This window comes from Propithecus coquereli, unplaced genomic scaffold (genome assembly GCF_000956105.1).
Source record: "Propithecus coquereli isolate 6110/MARCELLA unplaced genomic scaffold, Pcoq_1.0 Scaffold280, whole genome shotgun sequence".
NCBI lineage: Eukaryota > Metazoa > Chordata > Mammalia > Primates > Indriidae > Propithecus > Propithecus coquereli.
Window position 1 is genome coordinate 2,232,556 of NW_012148397.1, and position 17,139 is coordinate 2,249,694.

The following is a 17,139-nucleotide window of genomic DNA, read 5'->3' on the forward strand; positions in this document are numbered from 1 at the left end:
TGTTATTATTTCTATTAATGGACACGGCCCTGCATCCCTTTTACTTTTCTTTCTTTTTTTTTTTTTTTTTACTGTGAGACAGGGTCTTACCCTGTCACCCAGGCTAGAGTGCAGTGGTGCAATCATAGCTCACGGTAACCTTGAGCTCCTGGCCTCAAACAATCCTCCTGCCTCAGCCTCCCGAGTAGCTGGGACACAGGTGCATGCCACCACCACACCCAGCTAAATTTTTAAAAAAAATTTTTTGCAGAGACAGGATCTTGCTGTGTTGCCCAGGCAGGTCTCAAACTCCTGGCCTCAAGTGATGTTCTTCCAGAGCCTCCCAATGCACTGGAATTACAGGCGTGAGTCATTGTGCCTGGCCCTGTCCAGGTTTAATCCTGTCTCTACCCCTGACAATTGCAGGACCTCAGGCAACGTGCTGAACTCTGGGTTACACATCCTCATTTTAAAATAAGGATAATAGTAATTGGTTCTTATGGGGGCCATGGAGAGATGAAATGACACTCGTTTCAACTTTAGCCTTATGCCAGGCACATAGTGAATGATACAGTAGCAGTGGTGACCCAAAGCCATCATCGTGAAGTCTGGGAGAGAAGATGTGCCTGTGGCTTCTTATCCTTCCAGCTGCTGGCCTCACCACCCCTGATTGTGACACCAAGTTGCCTTCCATCCTTCTGCCCCCTGTCACTCACCAGCTCCTGGGCAGATAACCCCAACAGGTCACCTCTTCCAGATCTGACCACATTTACTTTGGGAGATTTTCCCTACCGTAATAACATGTTTTGCATCCCTCCCACACAAATCCCAGCAAGGCAGTTGGATAAATATTTAACTGGGGCTCAGAGGAATCGGGAGGCAGCTCTTTGATTGATTGTACAAAGGGCAGTTGGAAAATCTTTCTGTTTGAGAGGTCTAAAAGCTTTTTCTGGCCCGTTTTCCTCTTCAGAAATCGCAGAGTAAACACTTACATGCTGTGCTTGAATGAGAACAGCTGAAAACAAACCCTTCTAAAATGATTCAGGCCTCAGGGATTTTGAGACAGTCGTGGTTTGAATCTTGTTCTTCAATTACTAGCTGGGTGACCTGAGGCAGGCCATCTCACTTGTCTATGCCTCTATTTTGTCATCTGTCAAATGGGGGTGATGTAGCATCCAAGTCTAGGGCAGTGCTTCTCGACATCAGCACTACTGACATTTTTGTGGGGGGAGGATAATTCTTTCTGTGCGAGACTGTCCTGTGCATTATGGGGTGTCTAACAGCATCCATGCCCTCCACCCATTAGATGCTACTAGCACCCACTCCCAGTTGTGACAAATCTTCAGACATTGCACATGTCCACTGGGGGGCAACATCACGCCCAGTTGAAAACCTCTGGTCTTGGCTGTTGATTTAAATGCATGGTGGGTTCTGAGGGCTTAGCGTAGTTACTGGCACATGGAAAGTACCCTAGTAAAATGAACTTCTCTACTTAGAGATAGTAATAATAGTTGTCTACCATATCGAGCTATTTAAAATACATTTAAAGTACTTTATACCAAAGTAAGAAACCTTGGAGATTCTTATAAGTCTACAAACTAAAAGGACCCAGTAGAGTTGGCTGTTTCAGTCGTGAGCCTTGTCTCCACCCAGAGTTGATGGTGGAATTGTTCCTGGACTTCTTCTTGCCCAGAAAAGCTGCCTTAAGGGAATCCTTTGGCAAATCATTCAGCCAGTTCCTCGGGTGCTCAGTGGCATGACAGGAAGCCAAGGCTGAGATCTTCGCCAACACTCTCCAGTGCTCTTGTGGGCGAGGGAAAGGGCTTAGAACAAGATTGAGTGAACTTCTCCACTCTGGCTGTGTTAGATGTTTACATGCCTAAAATCACTTAATTCTAACATTTGTGGGATGCAGTTAATTAATTTTCCAGATCAAGCACTCTGTAGCCTGGGCTCATATAGCTGATGAGTGATGGTGTCAGGGTTTGAACCCAGGTCTTTTCTACTCCAAGTTCTATGGTCTTCACACCTGTCCAGGCAAAGAAGATCATGTCAGGCAAGCAGGAGACATAAATACAAACCGTAACTCTCGTCTATTTATATGATGAGTAAGAAGTGTTAGCAATTTAGAACTATCTCTTACACCAGTGCTTCTCAAACACTCATGTGCATGGTAATCGCCTGGGGATCTTGTGAAAATCCAGACTCGGACCACCAAGTTGTTCTTGGTGGGGCCTAAGATTCCACGTTTCTATAACTATTTCCTAAGTGACGTTGGTCCTAATGGTCCCTGGACCACACTTTCAAACTTCAGCTGTGTCAGAATCACCAGGAGGGCTTCTAAAAGCACAATTACTAGAAATCAAAACTACAATAAGATTAACACACTTACTAACATGGCTATAATGAAAAACAAAACAAAACAGAAAACAACACGTGTTGGTGAGGATGTAGAGAAATTGGAGCCCTCATAAATCGCTGGTGGGAATGTAAAATGGTTCAGCTGCTGTGAGTTAAATTTGGCAGTTTAACTCGCTAAGTCAAACATGACTACTGTGTGAACAAGCAATTCCACTCCGAGGTATATACCTAAGAGATAGAAAACAGATGTGCAAATAAAAACTTGTACACGGATGTGCATAGCAGCATTATTCATAATAGCCAAAGGTGGAAACAACCCAAATGTCCATAAATGGATCATTGGATAAATAAAATGTGGCATCTCTATACAAAGAAGTATTATTCAGCATTAAAAATGAGTGAAGTACTGATACCTGCTGCAATGTGAATGGACCTCGAAAACATGATGCTAAGTGAAAGCGTGGGCACAGAGAGAGGGTCTCCACAATTTTTTTGTAAGCTTCAAAATGGTAACTTCAAGTGCTCTATTTTTAGCCCACTGCCAACAATATACCACAATGTCAAGGAAAGACCATGACCACTAGAGTGAATTCAACAAAGTGAATATTGAATTGATTCCCTTGCCAGGTAGGGGAACATAGGCCAGGGCACAAATTCACTAACTAGTTCACAGAGGCAGAAAAGATTGGGGGTGCGGTATGATTTAGAAGCGGGAGAGGATGATTTTTCATGCCTACACTAAGAAAGGATAGAAAGTTTGCAATCTAGGTCTAGGACGGGTAGAATGATTCCATAGCTTTGTACACAGTTGGTTAAGACAGGTCCTATTATTGTTCAAGTGTATTAGTCTGCTCAGACTGCCATAACAAAATACCATGAATTGGGTGGCTTAAATAACAGAAATTTATTTTCTCACAGTTCTTCAGGCTAGAAGTTCCAGATCAGGGTGCCAGCGTGGTTGGTTTCTGGTGAGGGCTCTCTTCCTGGCTTGGAGAGACCTACCTTCTTGCTATATCCCCACACGGCCTTTCCTCAGTGTGTGTGCAAGAAGAGAGAGAAAAGTCTCTGGTGCCTCTTCTTATAAGGACACTGATTCTATCAGATTAGGGCCCCATCTTTTGAATCTCATTTAACCTTAACTACTTTCTTAGAGGGCCCATTTCCAAATACAGCTATCCTGGGGATTAGGGCTTCAGCATGTGAATTTGGGCGGAACACAAACATTCAGTCCATAACAAGGAGTGTTCTCTTAAGTCACCCAATAACAGATCACTCAAAGTATTTCAGTAATAATAGATGAGTAAATTATACAGATCTGCTATGCGATATTGTGCCTACCATTAACAACATTGTTTCATACACTTAAAAAATCTATTAAGAGGGTAGATCTCATGTTGTGTTTTTACCATGATAAAATTTAAATTTAAATTAAAAAAAATAGAGAATCGACCTGACAGACAATGAAGGTACATAAGGTCAGGAAGGGAGGAAGCCTCGTGACACTGTGGCTCCTCATCAGCAAGTCTTGGGCACCTACACTTATCTCATGCCATCAGGGATTTGAACACTAATATAAAACATTAACAGCAAGGCTGGATCTATGAGTTTGAACCATTATAATACTGCTGCTTTATAGGTAAGAAATGGTCTAATATTGGCAATCTTGCAGGGTTCAACATAATATAAAAGACACATGTGTCTTAAATGTTTGGTCCAAAGCATGTTTTTTTGTTTGGATTTATAGTGTGGAACATGATCTTCTCTCACCATACTATGTGTCATACTTATTGTCTTAGTCTGCTTGTGCTGCTGTAACAGAATATAGCAGACTGGGTAATTTATAATGAACAGAAATTTACTGGCTCACAGTTCTGGAGGCTGGGAAGCCCAAGATAGGATTGAGGGGCTGCCATCTGGCAAAGATGTTCTTCGTAATGCATCTACTCCCAAGGTGACAGCATTAATCCCTTCACTCTGCCCTCGTGGCCTAATCACCTCTCATTAGGCTCCACCACCTAACTCTGTTGCATTGGGGATTAAGTTTCCAAACACATGCTTTTTGGGGAATGCATTCAAACCATAGAACTTGTATCATCCTTGAGGCAGTACGTCACTGTGAAAGCTCATGTTCACAAATATGCAACAAAACCCCTAATGTAATAGTTCCAGAGATAGTGTTCAAAAGAATCACTTGCATTGGTTCTAAATGCACATTCTGTTTCAGTAGGTTTAGGGTGGGTCTTAGCAATTCCCATAATAAACAAATGCAGCTGGAGAGTCTGAAGCTACTGCACTTATTACGCTAAGAAACACTGAACATATGGAGCCATTTGGGCTATTAAGATATTGCTGTGAAAAACTTGAGTAGCACTAAAAACAGGAAGCCCTTATATAGAGCTTACTTTGTGCCAGGCACTATTCTATTATTCATTCATTTAACTTTCACAACAACCCTATGATGCGTGTATACTATCATTATTCTTAATTTATAGATTAAAGGGCAAAGCCACATAAGCATTAAGTAACTTTCCTGCCATTAATCAATGGCAGAACTGGGATTTGAATGCAGGCAGCGTTAGCTCCAGAATCCAGATCTAACCGCTGCCCTCCACTGACCTGCCTTCTACCTGGCCAACCTTCACCATCTTCATGGAGAAGTGAGAACTTGGGCTAACCCCCAAACTGTTATAACAGTGTGAATTTGAACAGATTGCTTTAACTCCTTTGGCCTTTCTTACCAGTATAAAGAAGGAGGTGGGTTTCAAACACTAAGATTTTATGAAACGACCCTCAGTTACATAAAAATCAGCTGATCATCTGTGGCAAGAAGGGAACCAGTTTAATGAGGGCCTGTTTAATGCCGAATGTCCTAGTAAAATTTGCATCAGTTAACTCGTTGTTTTTAGTGCCAGGATCAAACCTCAAATTAGCTTAAACTAAAAAATGCACAAGGAATTTATTAACTTACCAATTGGCCGGGTCCAAGTTTTAAGATGAGATCATTGTGATTTTTCCCCACCTCCAATCTCCATTTCTATTTCTTCTTCCAGCCCCTTCCTCCCTGTTTCTTTCCAAATGATTTTCTCTACTTACCTTCTCCTATGCCGTAGAAAAATGGTCCCTAAGAGCTCTGGTCTTCCACCAATAATGGTGTGAAAATGCCCCTAAGTAGCCAGAAATAAACAATAAAACCATCTCTTCTCCACCATCATTCTGTTTCCAAGAAAGACTCTGGCTCAGTTCGAGTCACGTGCTTGCCCTCAACCCAATCTTCATGTCTAGATGATGGTGTGCTATGATTGGCTTTCTCCCTTAACGAGAGGGACAGAACATCGACCAACAGCCTTCCCAGAGAGACAGGGAGATGAGGATAAGTGTATCTCAAAAGGAAATTACATGGACCAGACCAAAGTTTTAATAATAATGTAAGAATAATGATGAAAATCGACATGAACTGTTCTAGGTATCTATACTTCAATGCCCATGCTCTTTATTTTTAATTGCAATTTTTATTGAGGTAAATGTAACCTGAAGTTGTAAGGAATAGGAAAGATCTTATATACCCTTTACCTAGTGTATCTCCATGGTAAGATGTTGCAAAACTCTAGTGCAATATTACCGTATATTGACATTGATACAATCCACCAACTTTATTCCAGTTTCCCCGGTTTGATATGTATGTGTGTGTGTGTGTGTGCATTTGGTTCCATACAATTTTATCATCCCATGATCTTTTTAATTATGTTGTGCGGCTTTCAAATAATTGAGGCGAGACAGCCAAATTCAAAACACGGTTTGAAAAGTGAGGAAGACGGCGTGCTAGAAGCAGCCCGCGAGCACGCAGCTCTGAAGGAAAAGATGATAAATTGCAGGCAGATGCCTACCTATGGATAGCTCTTCCCAGAAGGAACATTGTGAAACCCCAGAGAAGCAGGTGTGAAGGAGAAGGTGATGGGGCAATTCGTTTGACAAGATCCAAGGGCTCTATGGGGAGGCATCTACACATGGGGAGGATTAAGAGGATAGAGCACTGGGGCGCCATGCTCACCCTGCGGGCACTGTGGCCGAGTTGTGACTGGGCTCCCTCCACCGCCACAGACCTTGTCTGGACTGACAGAGGAGATGCTTAGAGTCTGGGCAGAGTCATTGCACTGGAGAACAGGCACAGTAAGGATCTAGTGTTTTCAGATCCTGGGTTTCTATAGCTGACGCCATCCTGAGCTCTCAGGTGTGTGGCACCTGGTCTGCGTGGACTCAGCTTTGCAGCAGCAGCCTTCATATCGCCTCCACTGGGCTGGGGAGGGAGCAAACTGAGTGGACACTCCCCTGAGCTGTACCCTGTGACTAGGAGCCAGGGTTGTCGGATCTGAGCCGAGGAGTTGCCTCAGGCAATATAGGCTCACCTGGGGAAGCACTGGGCAACTGCCTCAGTGGGACCTGGAGGGTGGGGAGAACTCCACGGTCCCTGGCCGCTGGAACCGACCTCCACCTGTGCAAATTGCCATCTGTGGCCCCAAGCTGGCGGAACAGCCTGCTGCCTGTATGGGCCCCAGTTCCAGCTCTGAGGCTCTCAGGCCAGAGCCTGAGGGCCCATCCCTGTGGTTCCAGAGTTCCTTCCAGGCCTGGGACACTGTCTCTGAGATTCTAGCACTGCATCTGGACCCCAGCATCCTACCCCTGAGTCTCCACCACTGCTGCGGGGCCAGTGGAACTGCCCCAAGGCCCAACGTCCCGCCAGGGACCCCCCAAGCTTCAAGCCACCGTTACACCTGGACCTAGTTTGAGCAAATGCCCACAGCACAGGAACCCATGACCACTGCCTAGATAGCGTCACCCAGCTGCCACTGTCACCTCTGCAGGAAGACCCCAGGCAGAGCAATCCCCACAATGCCAGCCTCCATGGAGAGGGTCTCACCCATCCCCCAACTTCAACTTCCTGCAACTATCTGGGGAACGATCCCCAAACCTGCACAAAGATCATCCAGTGCTGGCTGGAACTGTGGCAATTACAGGTGAACAGGACAAAACGGAACAGATGCACTACAAGCTTTTAGTACACACCCCCCCTACCCTGCCGCGTCTCCAGAGGAAGGAAAAAGCATTATCTAGGGACCTCCCCTTCTTCTAATTAAGGAGAGTTCCCAGCAAAGGAGATCAGGTGCCCTGCAAATGTAGCCGAGAAGAGGGGATTCAGATGATAAGAAACTGTTACAGCAGGTGTCACAGTGGGTGGTCCCGAGGACAAACCAAACTGGCACACGGAGAGTCGGAGAATCAAATTTTGTTCGCCAGCAGGCTCAGAGGGCTCTCACCACCAAATTCTGAGCCCTGTCTACTCGATTTTTCCCACTTTCATTAAGTTGGGGTGGTCTGAGGGGTGGGGTCTCAGGTGGCTAATGCACCACCAGGTAATAGGTTAGTTGATGCGTCAGGTAATAGGTTTAGTATTATGTTGATGCACCAGGTAATAGGTTAGTATTATGCTGATGTAGGTCTTCCGTGAGGGGTGGGGGTGGGGGGGTCTCAGGTGGCTGATGTGCCAAGTAATAGATGGGGGTTTTCCTTATCAAAACCAGCAAAAGAACCCTGGAAACATGAATAAACAAAACATTTTGACACCACCAAGGGATCACAAGGGATCACAATGGTATAGTAGTGGACTCCAACCACAAGGAAATTGCTGAAATGACAAAAATGGAATTCAGAATATGGATGGCAAATACGATGAATGGAATTGAAAAGAAAGTTGAAAATCAACCAAAGAAGCCAAAAAAATATTACAGGAGAATGATGAAAAATTAGCTCAAGTGCTAGACAACATGAGAAAGGATACATATAATAGAACTTAAAGAAATGATAGAGTGATTTAGGGATTTTCAAACTACAGCAGAAAGCAGGGTGAGACTCTGTCTCAATAAAACAAACAAACAAAAAGACTGTAAGGTGATGACATAGGTTTCCCTTAAAAAAATGAGCCTTAATAAATGTTAGATGTGGGCATGAGCCATATTTTGTGGACTCAAATTCTCACACTGAATGCTTAAACTGTTGCATGTAGGACTCAGGGCGAGAGCGCTCAGGGCTAAGAAGCTATTTTCCCATGGATGGGGCATATCTAACTAGAAGAATGAAAGAGACCTTGGCAGGAGAAAGGTATCAATTGCAAAATGCTGACGTAAAGAGAACAAAAAAACAAGCACAAACTAGAGACAAGTTTGGCTTGGTGAGAAGCACTATGGGCTGAGACAGCTGGTGGAACCAGGATATGCGGCAAGATAAAACCAGGGTATGCTGGAGTTCTTCCTCCCTTCCTCAAACAACTGTGCAAATGTTGGGGGGGGGGGCGCGGCAGGGAATTAGGCAGAGTAAAATACTCATAAAATCATCCCTGTCTTTTGCTGAGATGTCCATGGTCTCTTGAAGTGCAGTGACTTCTTCTTTTTAATTTTTTAAAAAAGAGAAACATGATTGACATATACTAAATTGCTCATAAAGTATACAATTTGATGCATTTGAACATATTTGTATACCCATGAAATCGTCACCACAATACAGTGTACATGTCCATCATCTGCAAAAGCCTCCTGGTTTCCCTCTCCAATCCCTCCCTCATTCTCCTTCCCACCTGTATTAGTTTGCTAGGGCTGCCATTAACAAAATAGCATAGATTGGATGGCTTAAATGACAGAAATTCATTTCTCCCCATTCTGAAGGCTGGAAGTCTGAGATCAAGGTACCAGCATGGTCAGGTTTTGGTGAGAGCTCTCTTCCCGGATTGCAGATGGCCATGTTCTCACTGCGTACTCAAATGGTAGAGAGGTGGAGAGGTGGAGAGGTGGAGAGGGAGAGAGGGAGGGAGGGAGAGAGGCAGAGAGAGCTCTCGAATGTCTATTTTTAAAAGGGCACTAATCCCATCATGAGGGCTCCACTCTCGTGACTTAATTACCTCCCAAAGTTCCCATGTGATAGTATATCTCCGAGTACTATCACACTAGGGGTTAGGGCTTCAACATACGAATTTGGGCAGACACAATTCAGTCCATAGCACCTCCACTCTGCAGGTAACCACTGATGTGTTTCTCTCACTAGAGATGAGTTTGCATTTTCTAGAATTTTACACAAATGGAATCATAACAGAGAGTCTATACTCATTTTTGTTTGGTTCTTTCTCTCACCATAATTATTTTGAGACATCCATGTTACACATATCAAGTTCATTCCTCTTGATGGCTGAGTTGCGTTCCTTCCTATGGCCGTACCATTCACCCAGTGGATGCTTCTTTGACCGTGGAAATCTTTGCTAAGACTGGGAGCCCTGATGTCGTGAGATTCCCTCAGTACTGTGAGCCCTCACTGTCTTCACCCCTTCACAATGTCAGTGTCTTCCCAATGAAGACCACCAACAATGCATCTGGATTCATTTCCTAGGGCTGCTGTAACAAATTATCATAAACTGAGTGGCTTCAAACAACATAAATTTACTCTTCTGTAGTTCTGGAGGCCAGAAGTCTAAACTGAGATGTTAGCAGGGCCGTGCTCCTTCCGAAGGCTCCAGGAAAGCACCTATCTGTTCCTGCCTCTTTCAGCTTCTGGTGGCCCTAGGTGTTCCTTGGCTTATGGCAGCACAACCCCAATCTCTGCCTCCATCCGCACATGGCCTTCTCTGCTGTGTCTCTGTGTGTCTTCTCCTTTTCTGTCTCTTTGTAGGACACCCATCATTGGATTCAGGGCCCATCCCAATCCAGGATGATCTTATCTAGAGATCCTTACCTGAATTACATCTGCAGAGAGCCTTATTCCAAATAGATCACTCTCATTTTCTGGTTTCCCTAGATTCTGCCTTTTATAGCGTCTTCCTTACAGCTGGTCCAAGAACAAATCCAGTTTAGGGCTCCATCACATTAGCTTCTAAGTCAAATGTGATTTAGGTGGGATAAAGAGCATCTGCACCAGCCCTACCATAAGCCCTTCATCACACTTTCTTACAGAGATGCCTCGTAGTTCCCCATGGTGTGTGTCATTTCCCACTGCAACAAGTATGAAGCTCAGTTAGTTCAATTACAGGTGCTGTAGTGGGTTGAATAGTGGACCATCCCTACAGAATGTATGTCCACCTGGAACCTCAGAATGTGGGCTGGTCGGGCTGGAAGATCATGGACTGGTGGGCAGATACTCTTTTGTCTTTCCTAAATCACATTTTGTTTAGAAGTTGTGCAAGATGGAACCTTAAACTTGGTTTGCCATTGTACCAGCTGTGATGGGGGTCTGAGGAAGGCAGTAGCAAATGAAGCCACATCATGGGAATAGCCAAGAATGTGTACTTTCCTGGGCACAGAGGCCCTTGTCTGCCTTTGTCTGCCTTAATCACTGGTATTAATGCCAGTTCCTGGCATACAGTAGGTGCTGATTAATATTTGTTGGATGAAAAAATGAAAACACCATACTTAAGTTTTTTCCTCCCATTGTTCCCATAGGAGGAGTCCCCTTCGACCATCTGGCAGCCTATAGTTCATCAAAGGCGGCTCTGACCATGTTTTCATCAATTCTGAGAAGAGAGCTTTCAGAATGGGGAGTTAAAGTCGCAGTCATCCAACCCGGAGGCTTCCGAACAAGTAGGTCTCTGAGCCCCAGAGTGTTCATCCTGGAAGGGGTCCCGAAGGTCCTCCCAGTCTGACAGAGCACACACAGAACCCCTCCACGTTGTCAAAGGTGAACCCAGTCAGACATTAGCTAAAATGGCAAAAACAGATTTTGCTCAGTAATCACTAATGGTAGGAAAAGAGGTGAGTTCCATTCTGATTTGTGCACTTTAAAAGGAGAATGAGGGAGTGGGGAGAGCAGGCCTCAGTAGAGTCTAGCAAGTGGTAAAGCACAAAGGGTTGGCCAGTGTCAACGCGGTGGGACCAGTGGTGTCTGTCAGTTTCCTGTTACAGAAGTCAGGATTCTATCCTCCCACAGAGACTGGGACACCGAGGGCTTTTCCTTCATGATGATTCCATGTCAAAGGAATGGCTCTCAGGTCCTTGAGAAGCAAGATACTTCTGAGTTGCAAGAGGTACATGTTTACAATTGTGAGTTCTTATTGAGTGCTCCAAGAAGGGGAAGTCAGGGGTGTGTTAGCTGGAACAAATAGTAAATTTTCCTGGCAGGGTTGGGCCTTCTCAGGCAGGCATTCTGGTGAGTGGCTGATGTCATCCTTAGGCTGCTGGAAGCTGTATTAGAGTTTGGTCTGGTCTCTTAGCGCAGGTTATGTGTCCAGAGTTCTTCAGTTGTCAGTGTCTACCCAGGAGGGGTTGGGGTGGGCAGGCCTTTCCTAAGAAGCAAGAAGCAAGTGCCAGGTTCTTTAGTGTTTGGCTGTTCCCTGCTTCCTTCCACAAAGGAATTGCGTTCGTTGGCTCATAAGGCATAAGCAAGCAGGGACCATGCTAAGTTAGAGTCCAGGTCCCCCGGTGTCTACATGGAACAGGACCTTTCTAGGACTCACGCTCCCTTCCTCAATGGCAGGGTTTTATTTGAACTTTGGGAGCACAGCTTCAAAATGGTCCTAACTAACTCTTACCAGTGCCCCTCTCTTCCCATGTATAATCAATTAGCTGCATATCAAGTTTGTTTATTTAGGTTTAGAGCTTATTTTCACTTAAAAGTTTGCACAGATACCCTGGGTAACATTTATTAGTCTCTCATTCCCATTGGAGAGGATGATTTCTTTTCCCCAAATATTTGGAAACAATATTTTTCTCCTTTCCTCTGAAGAATGTGACCTACCTCCCCTCCATCCTGGCAGGAGATGGCCATTTTCTCTACTCCCTCCCTGAGTATCTGAACTCTGGGCAGAGGCAGACTACTCTAAGGGTCAGTCCTTAGTTCTGGGCCATCAAACATTTAATTGGTGATTTAAGTGAAGATGTAAAAAGCCATGTCTAATAAAAGATCACAAACTGGGAAGAATCGCTAATGTACTAAAGAACAAACCCTAAAGGTATTAATGTTAATCCAAATGCATGAGATAAAAATCTAAAAAAAAAAAAAACAAGATTGAACTTCTGGCTTGAAGCACTTGATAGCTGGGAGCCTCTTAAGGTTGTGGGGGAGGTGCAAGAGAAAAGGACATTGGTCACGCGGGTGGAGAGGCTGGACTGGGGCAGTAAACATGGAGAGAAGAGGAATTCTTGAGAGCAGTTTCCAACTTGGGGACACCCTGGGTGGGGAGGATAATTGAGGGGAGTTGATGGAGAAGCCAAGTGGGTCAAAGATGAAGCCAAGTGTGCTAACCTGAGAGCCTGGGATACAGAGAGAGGAAAGTAAGTTAGGACCATTTTTAAGCTGTGCTCCCAAAGGTCACCAGGATGGTGGGGGATTTGAAACCAGATCCCTAGGGGCACCCCCTGGGTTATTTCTTTTATACAAGACTTCCCCCAGTTTAAAGTAATTTGATGAGCTTGCTGAGGGTAAGAGACCAGAGATCAGAAGACAGAACTAAAGTTTGGAGGATGCTGCCTCGTATTTATATTTATTTTATTCTTTTTTTTTTCTTTTTCTTTTTTGAGACAGAGTCTCACTCTCTTGTATGGGCTAGAGTGCTGTGGCATCAGCCTAGCTCACAGCAACCTCAAACTCCTGGGCTCAAGTGACCCTCCTGCCTCAGCCTCCCGGGTAGCTGGGACTACAGGCATGTGCCACCGTGCCCAGCTAATTTTTTCTATTTTTAGTTGTTTGGCTAATTTCTTTCTATTTATAGTAGAGACGGGGTCTCCCTCTTGCTCAGGCTGGTCTCGAACTCCTGAGCTCAAGCAATCCTCCCGCCGCAGCCTCCCAGAGTGCTAGGATTACAGGCGTGAGCCACCATGCCCAGCCTCATATTTATATTTAATTGAAGGTGGGGGCAAGAAAAGGAAACTTTAGGGACACAGACAAAGAGCTTCTGAAAACATGCAAAGACATATAGCATATTTTTAGTGACCTATAAGAAAAATAGCTAAAACATATTGCATGGGTCATCTAAAAGACCACCAAGTCTTAAATAGTAGAAAGAATAGTAGAAAAGAAAGTAAATAAATAGTAGTAGAAAATAGTAAAAAAGAAAGTTTTCCTGGCAACATAAGTTTGCAAACCAGGCAGAGACAGGCTCTGGTGTGTATCAAAGGTGATCTCTCTTTGAAGAGGGAAAGGGCAGGGCGTGTTTTATGCCTCACAGGATCCATATTAAGCAACACAGTCACACATATTCAGCAGGTTTGGGAGAAAAGCTATACATATTTATGAGAGGTGTTGAGTGCATGTACGATGGCTAGATATATATCCCTTGTTCACTTTGGGGTAGGGTTTTAGCATCAAAATGAGGGGGAATTTGGCTCTTTACATCAAAAGGTGAACTACAGGACACAAAGACAGGGTGTGCAATCTCTATAAGCTGGCTACAACAGGCTCGAGGTCTACAGTTGCTTATGGGGAAAGGATATTTGTAAGGCTGGTCCTCTGTCCAATCAGAGTTGTAGTGGTCTGGTTGTAAATCAGTTAGGAAGGGTCTGATAATTTGCCTAATGTTACCGAGAGCTCAGCGCTTGTCCCCCAGGTCGCATCAGAAGAACGAGGACAAGTGGTTTGAGGAGAAGGAAAGAGAAGTTTGTTAATTTGCCAGCAAATGAGGAGGTTGGCAGACTTCCATCTTAAAGTACCAACATCCTGCCTCTGAGCAGGAATACAGAGCTTTTAAAGGGAAGATTTTCAGCTTCAGTTTATTGCTGTTCGACTACAGTTAATAGTTCTGATTCATCCCATCTTTGGCTAAGACAATCTCATGTCCTCTGCCCAGGCCCAGACAATTCCCTTGAGCCATCTCCTGTGGTACTAACAACAAAGGACACTCCCCTGCTCCTCCCCACCACTGGCCTGAGGCAGGGATGCAGGTTTTAATTCCCAAAAGGAGTGGGGGACATTTTAGAGAGACAGAAAACATTTTTACCTTTTTTCAGGCATTCCCCCTGTTACACTAATAGCTCCTATTGTTAGGGAGTTTGGCAAAAGTGTGTTTTCTTCTTGTAGTGGTAGGAATTTAGGAAGTTGCCATGCCATCTGAGCCTTTAACACTCCACCTGTAGGTACTTTTTGTTACCCCTAAAGAGAGCTTTGGGGACTCTGAACAGGGTACCCACAAGAATGATCAGAAAGTCCATGAGGTATTTAAAGAGAAAGGAGATGGAGAGGAAAAGAAACCTCCAGCTTGTGAAGGCAAGGACAGGGAGAGGTAGCAGGAGAAACAGTAGTTCTCGCAAACATGTTTTTCAAGACTTGGAAGCCTCCAGAGTCACTGTCAAGATAATCATTTCTTTAAATATGGTCTGTGCCTTCATGAAAAGAAAAGAGCAATTGAAAGTCCGTTTACACTTCCATGAGTGTAATTGGATTTCACTGGCTTACATTTCACAGCTAGGTACTGGCCAACACCCCCTGCCCCTAGCCCTGGCACGCAGGAGTCACCAAGCTAACAAAGGTTCATCCCCACAGTAATCCAGAGCAATCATGCACTTTACAGGAGGGAGTGTGGGTGGCTGCAACCTTTTTGGAAAATAATCTGGCAGTAGCTATTAAAATTCAAAATGAATGTGCCTTTTGACCAGGAGGCAGTCTGGGGACTCTTGCCAACAGAAATAAAGCCTAAGTACAAAGGGGTAGATTGTGCAAGTCTGTTTACTGTGGCATTGCTTTTAAAGGTGAATCCCAGGGATGACTGGTTGACTGAAAGCTTTTCAATGGAAAATTCTGTTGCTCTGGTTTAAATCTATAGCTATTGACCAGAAGGGAAGTCTGTGATTTATTACTAAGAAAAAAAAAAAAAGAAAGAAAAGAAAAGAAAAAGAAAATTCCTGGAAAATATAAATACTGTAGTATAATCCTTTTTGTCTTTTTCTTTCCTGGTAAAATAAAATTAAGCCAAAGCCTTCTATTTGTGTATGTTTGTATAAGCAAGGAGGGAATGCAGAAGGGCTTGCAAAGCTGTTAGTTACCTCAGAGGAGATTCATTTTAAAAATATATACATCTCCTTATTATTCACTTATAAAATGAGCAGGCATTGCTGCTACATTTTAAGTAAATGTATATTATTTAATCTTATAAAATAAGCAGGCATTGTCTCTATTTTAAAATATATTTATATTTAATCATATGTAATTTATACATTAAAATTTAAAGCTATATGTAAATTATATTAAAATTACATTTAATATATATTTTAAAGTTAAATTAAAATTATGTTTATTATATAGATAACATATTTAAAATTATGAATTTAACTTTAAATATAGAAGTAGGTATTTCTTGTTTATTAAAAATTATATATGCTTATATGTATCTATTTACATACATTATATTACATATAGTATATATTATATCATAGACATTATATTATATATTATATTTGATAGTTACCAAAAGGCGTACTAGAATGTTAGTGGCAACAGTACTTGTAAAAGCCCCAAATTGAAAACAACACAAATGCCCATCATAGTCTAATGCATAAATAATTTATGGCATATTTATGCATAAATTGTGGCAAGGAGAGTCACCACACAATACCTGGATGAATCTCACCCACATAATGTTGAGTAAAGAAGTTGACACAAAAGAGTAAGGACCATTTATATGATGCCATTTATATAATGTTCAAAACCAGGCAAAAGGAATCTATTTTGTTAATCAGGACAGTGGTTACCGGGAAACTGGCTGAGAGGGGGACTTTGAGGTTGGGGTCTTGTTCTGTTCTTGACCTGCTTGCTGGTGACACGGGCTACTCAGTTTGTGCAAATTCAGTGTGTGCACTTTTCCATATGCAGGTTTAAAAATGATGATCAATACCACTGTAAAGCACATATTTTAAAAGGCATTTGCAAATGCCCATTCTTCCCAACAGAGGCCAGTCCACAAGCACGTGGTTCCCTGACTTGGCCTGACCTTCTCAGCCCCTGACCCTTCCTTTCCTCTCGGCCCAGGTATCGCAGGTAACAGTGACACGTGGGACAAGCTGGAGAAGGACCTCCTGGACCACCTCCCCGCCGAGGTGCAGGAGGACTACGGCCGAGAGTACATCCACTCACAGCGGAGTTTCCTGCACATGATCAACACGCAGTCCTCTCCGGACTTCTCCCCGGTGCTGCGGGACATCGAGCACGCCATCTCTGCCAAGAGACCCTCCGCCTTCTACGCGCCGGGGGAAGGCTGTTACCTGTGGCTCTGCTTGGCTTCCTTTTTGCCTGCTATTATATTTGATTATATTTCTAAGAAACTGCTTGGTGCAGGAAAGCGCCTGCCCAGAGCTCTAAGTGTGCCCACCTGGAAGGATAAGGCCACGTAGGCAGTGGAAAACCTAAAAGGAGTGGGAGATGTTATATTCTTGGCATGAAAAGGAAACTATGAGCTTCCCATTAAAGTTGTTTCCTACTTTACATTGTCTGTGGAATTTGTCGTTCAAATGGGACTTAGTGGTGAGAAGGCTGGAGAGTAGCACTGGGCGCCAGGGAGAGTGTTAAGTGAGGACCTACTATGCACCAGGCACATTTCAGATATTCTCTCTTCTAGTTCTTATCAGAGAACTGAGCTTGTTGGTATCTTCACCCCTACTTAATAAGTAGGAGAATTAAAGATCAGAGAGGTTCATTGTCACACAGCTAGCAAAAATCAGACTCAGTATTTAAATCCAAGCTGCCTTCCAAGAGAGGAGGATGGGAAAGAGGGAGATGAAGAGAAAGAGAGAGAGAGGGAAGGGAGAAGAGAAGGAGGAAATGGCAAGCCCAACAGTCCAATCG

General features: G+C 43.8%; 1 protein-coding gene across 1 annotated transcript in view; it reads left to right on the top strand.

Annotated features, from left to right (window-relative positions):
* HSD17B2 (hydroxysteroid (17-beta) dehydrogenase 2) overlaps window positions 1-16,779 on the top strand; it is a 49,174-nt gene extending 32,395 nt beyond the window's left edge. The window contains exons 4-5 of the mRNA XM_012648207.1: window positions 10,815-10,952; window positions 16,327-16,779. Of these exons, the coding sequence (XP_012503661.1) occupies window positions 10,815-10,952; window positions 16,327-16,688 (500 nt within the window). The 3' untranslated portion in view covers window positions 16,689-16,779. The remainder of the gene's footprint in view (window positions 1-10,814; window positions 10,953-16,326) is intronic.
* Window positions 16,780-17,139: the final 360 nt, after the last annotated feature.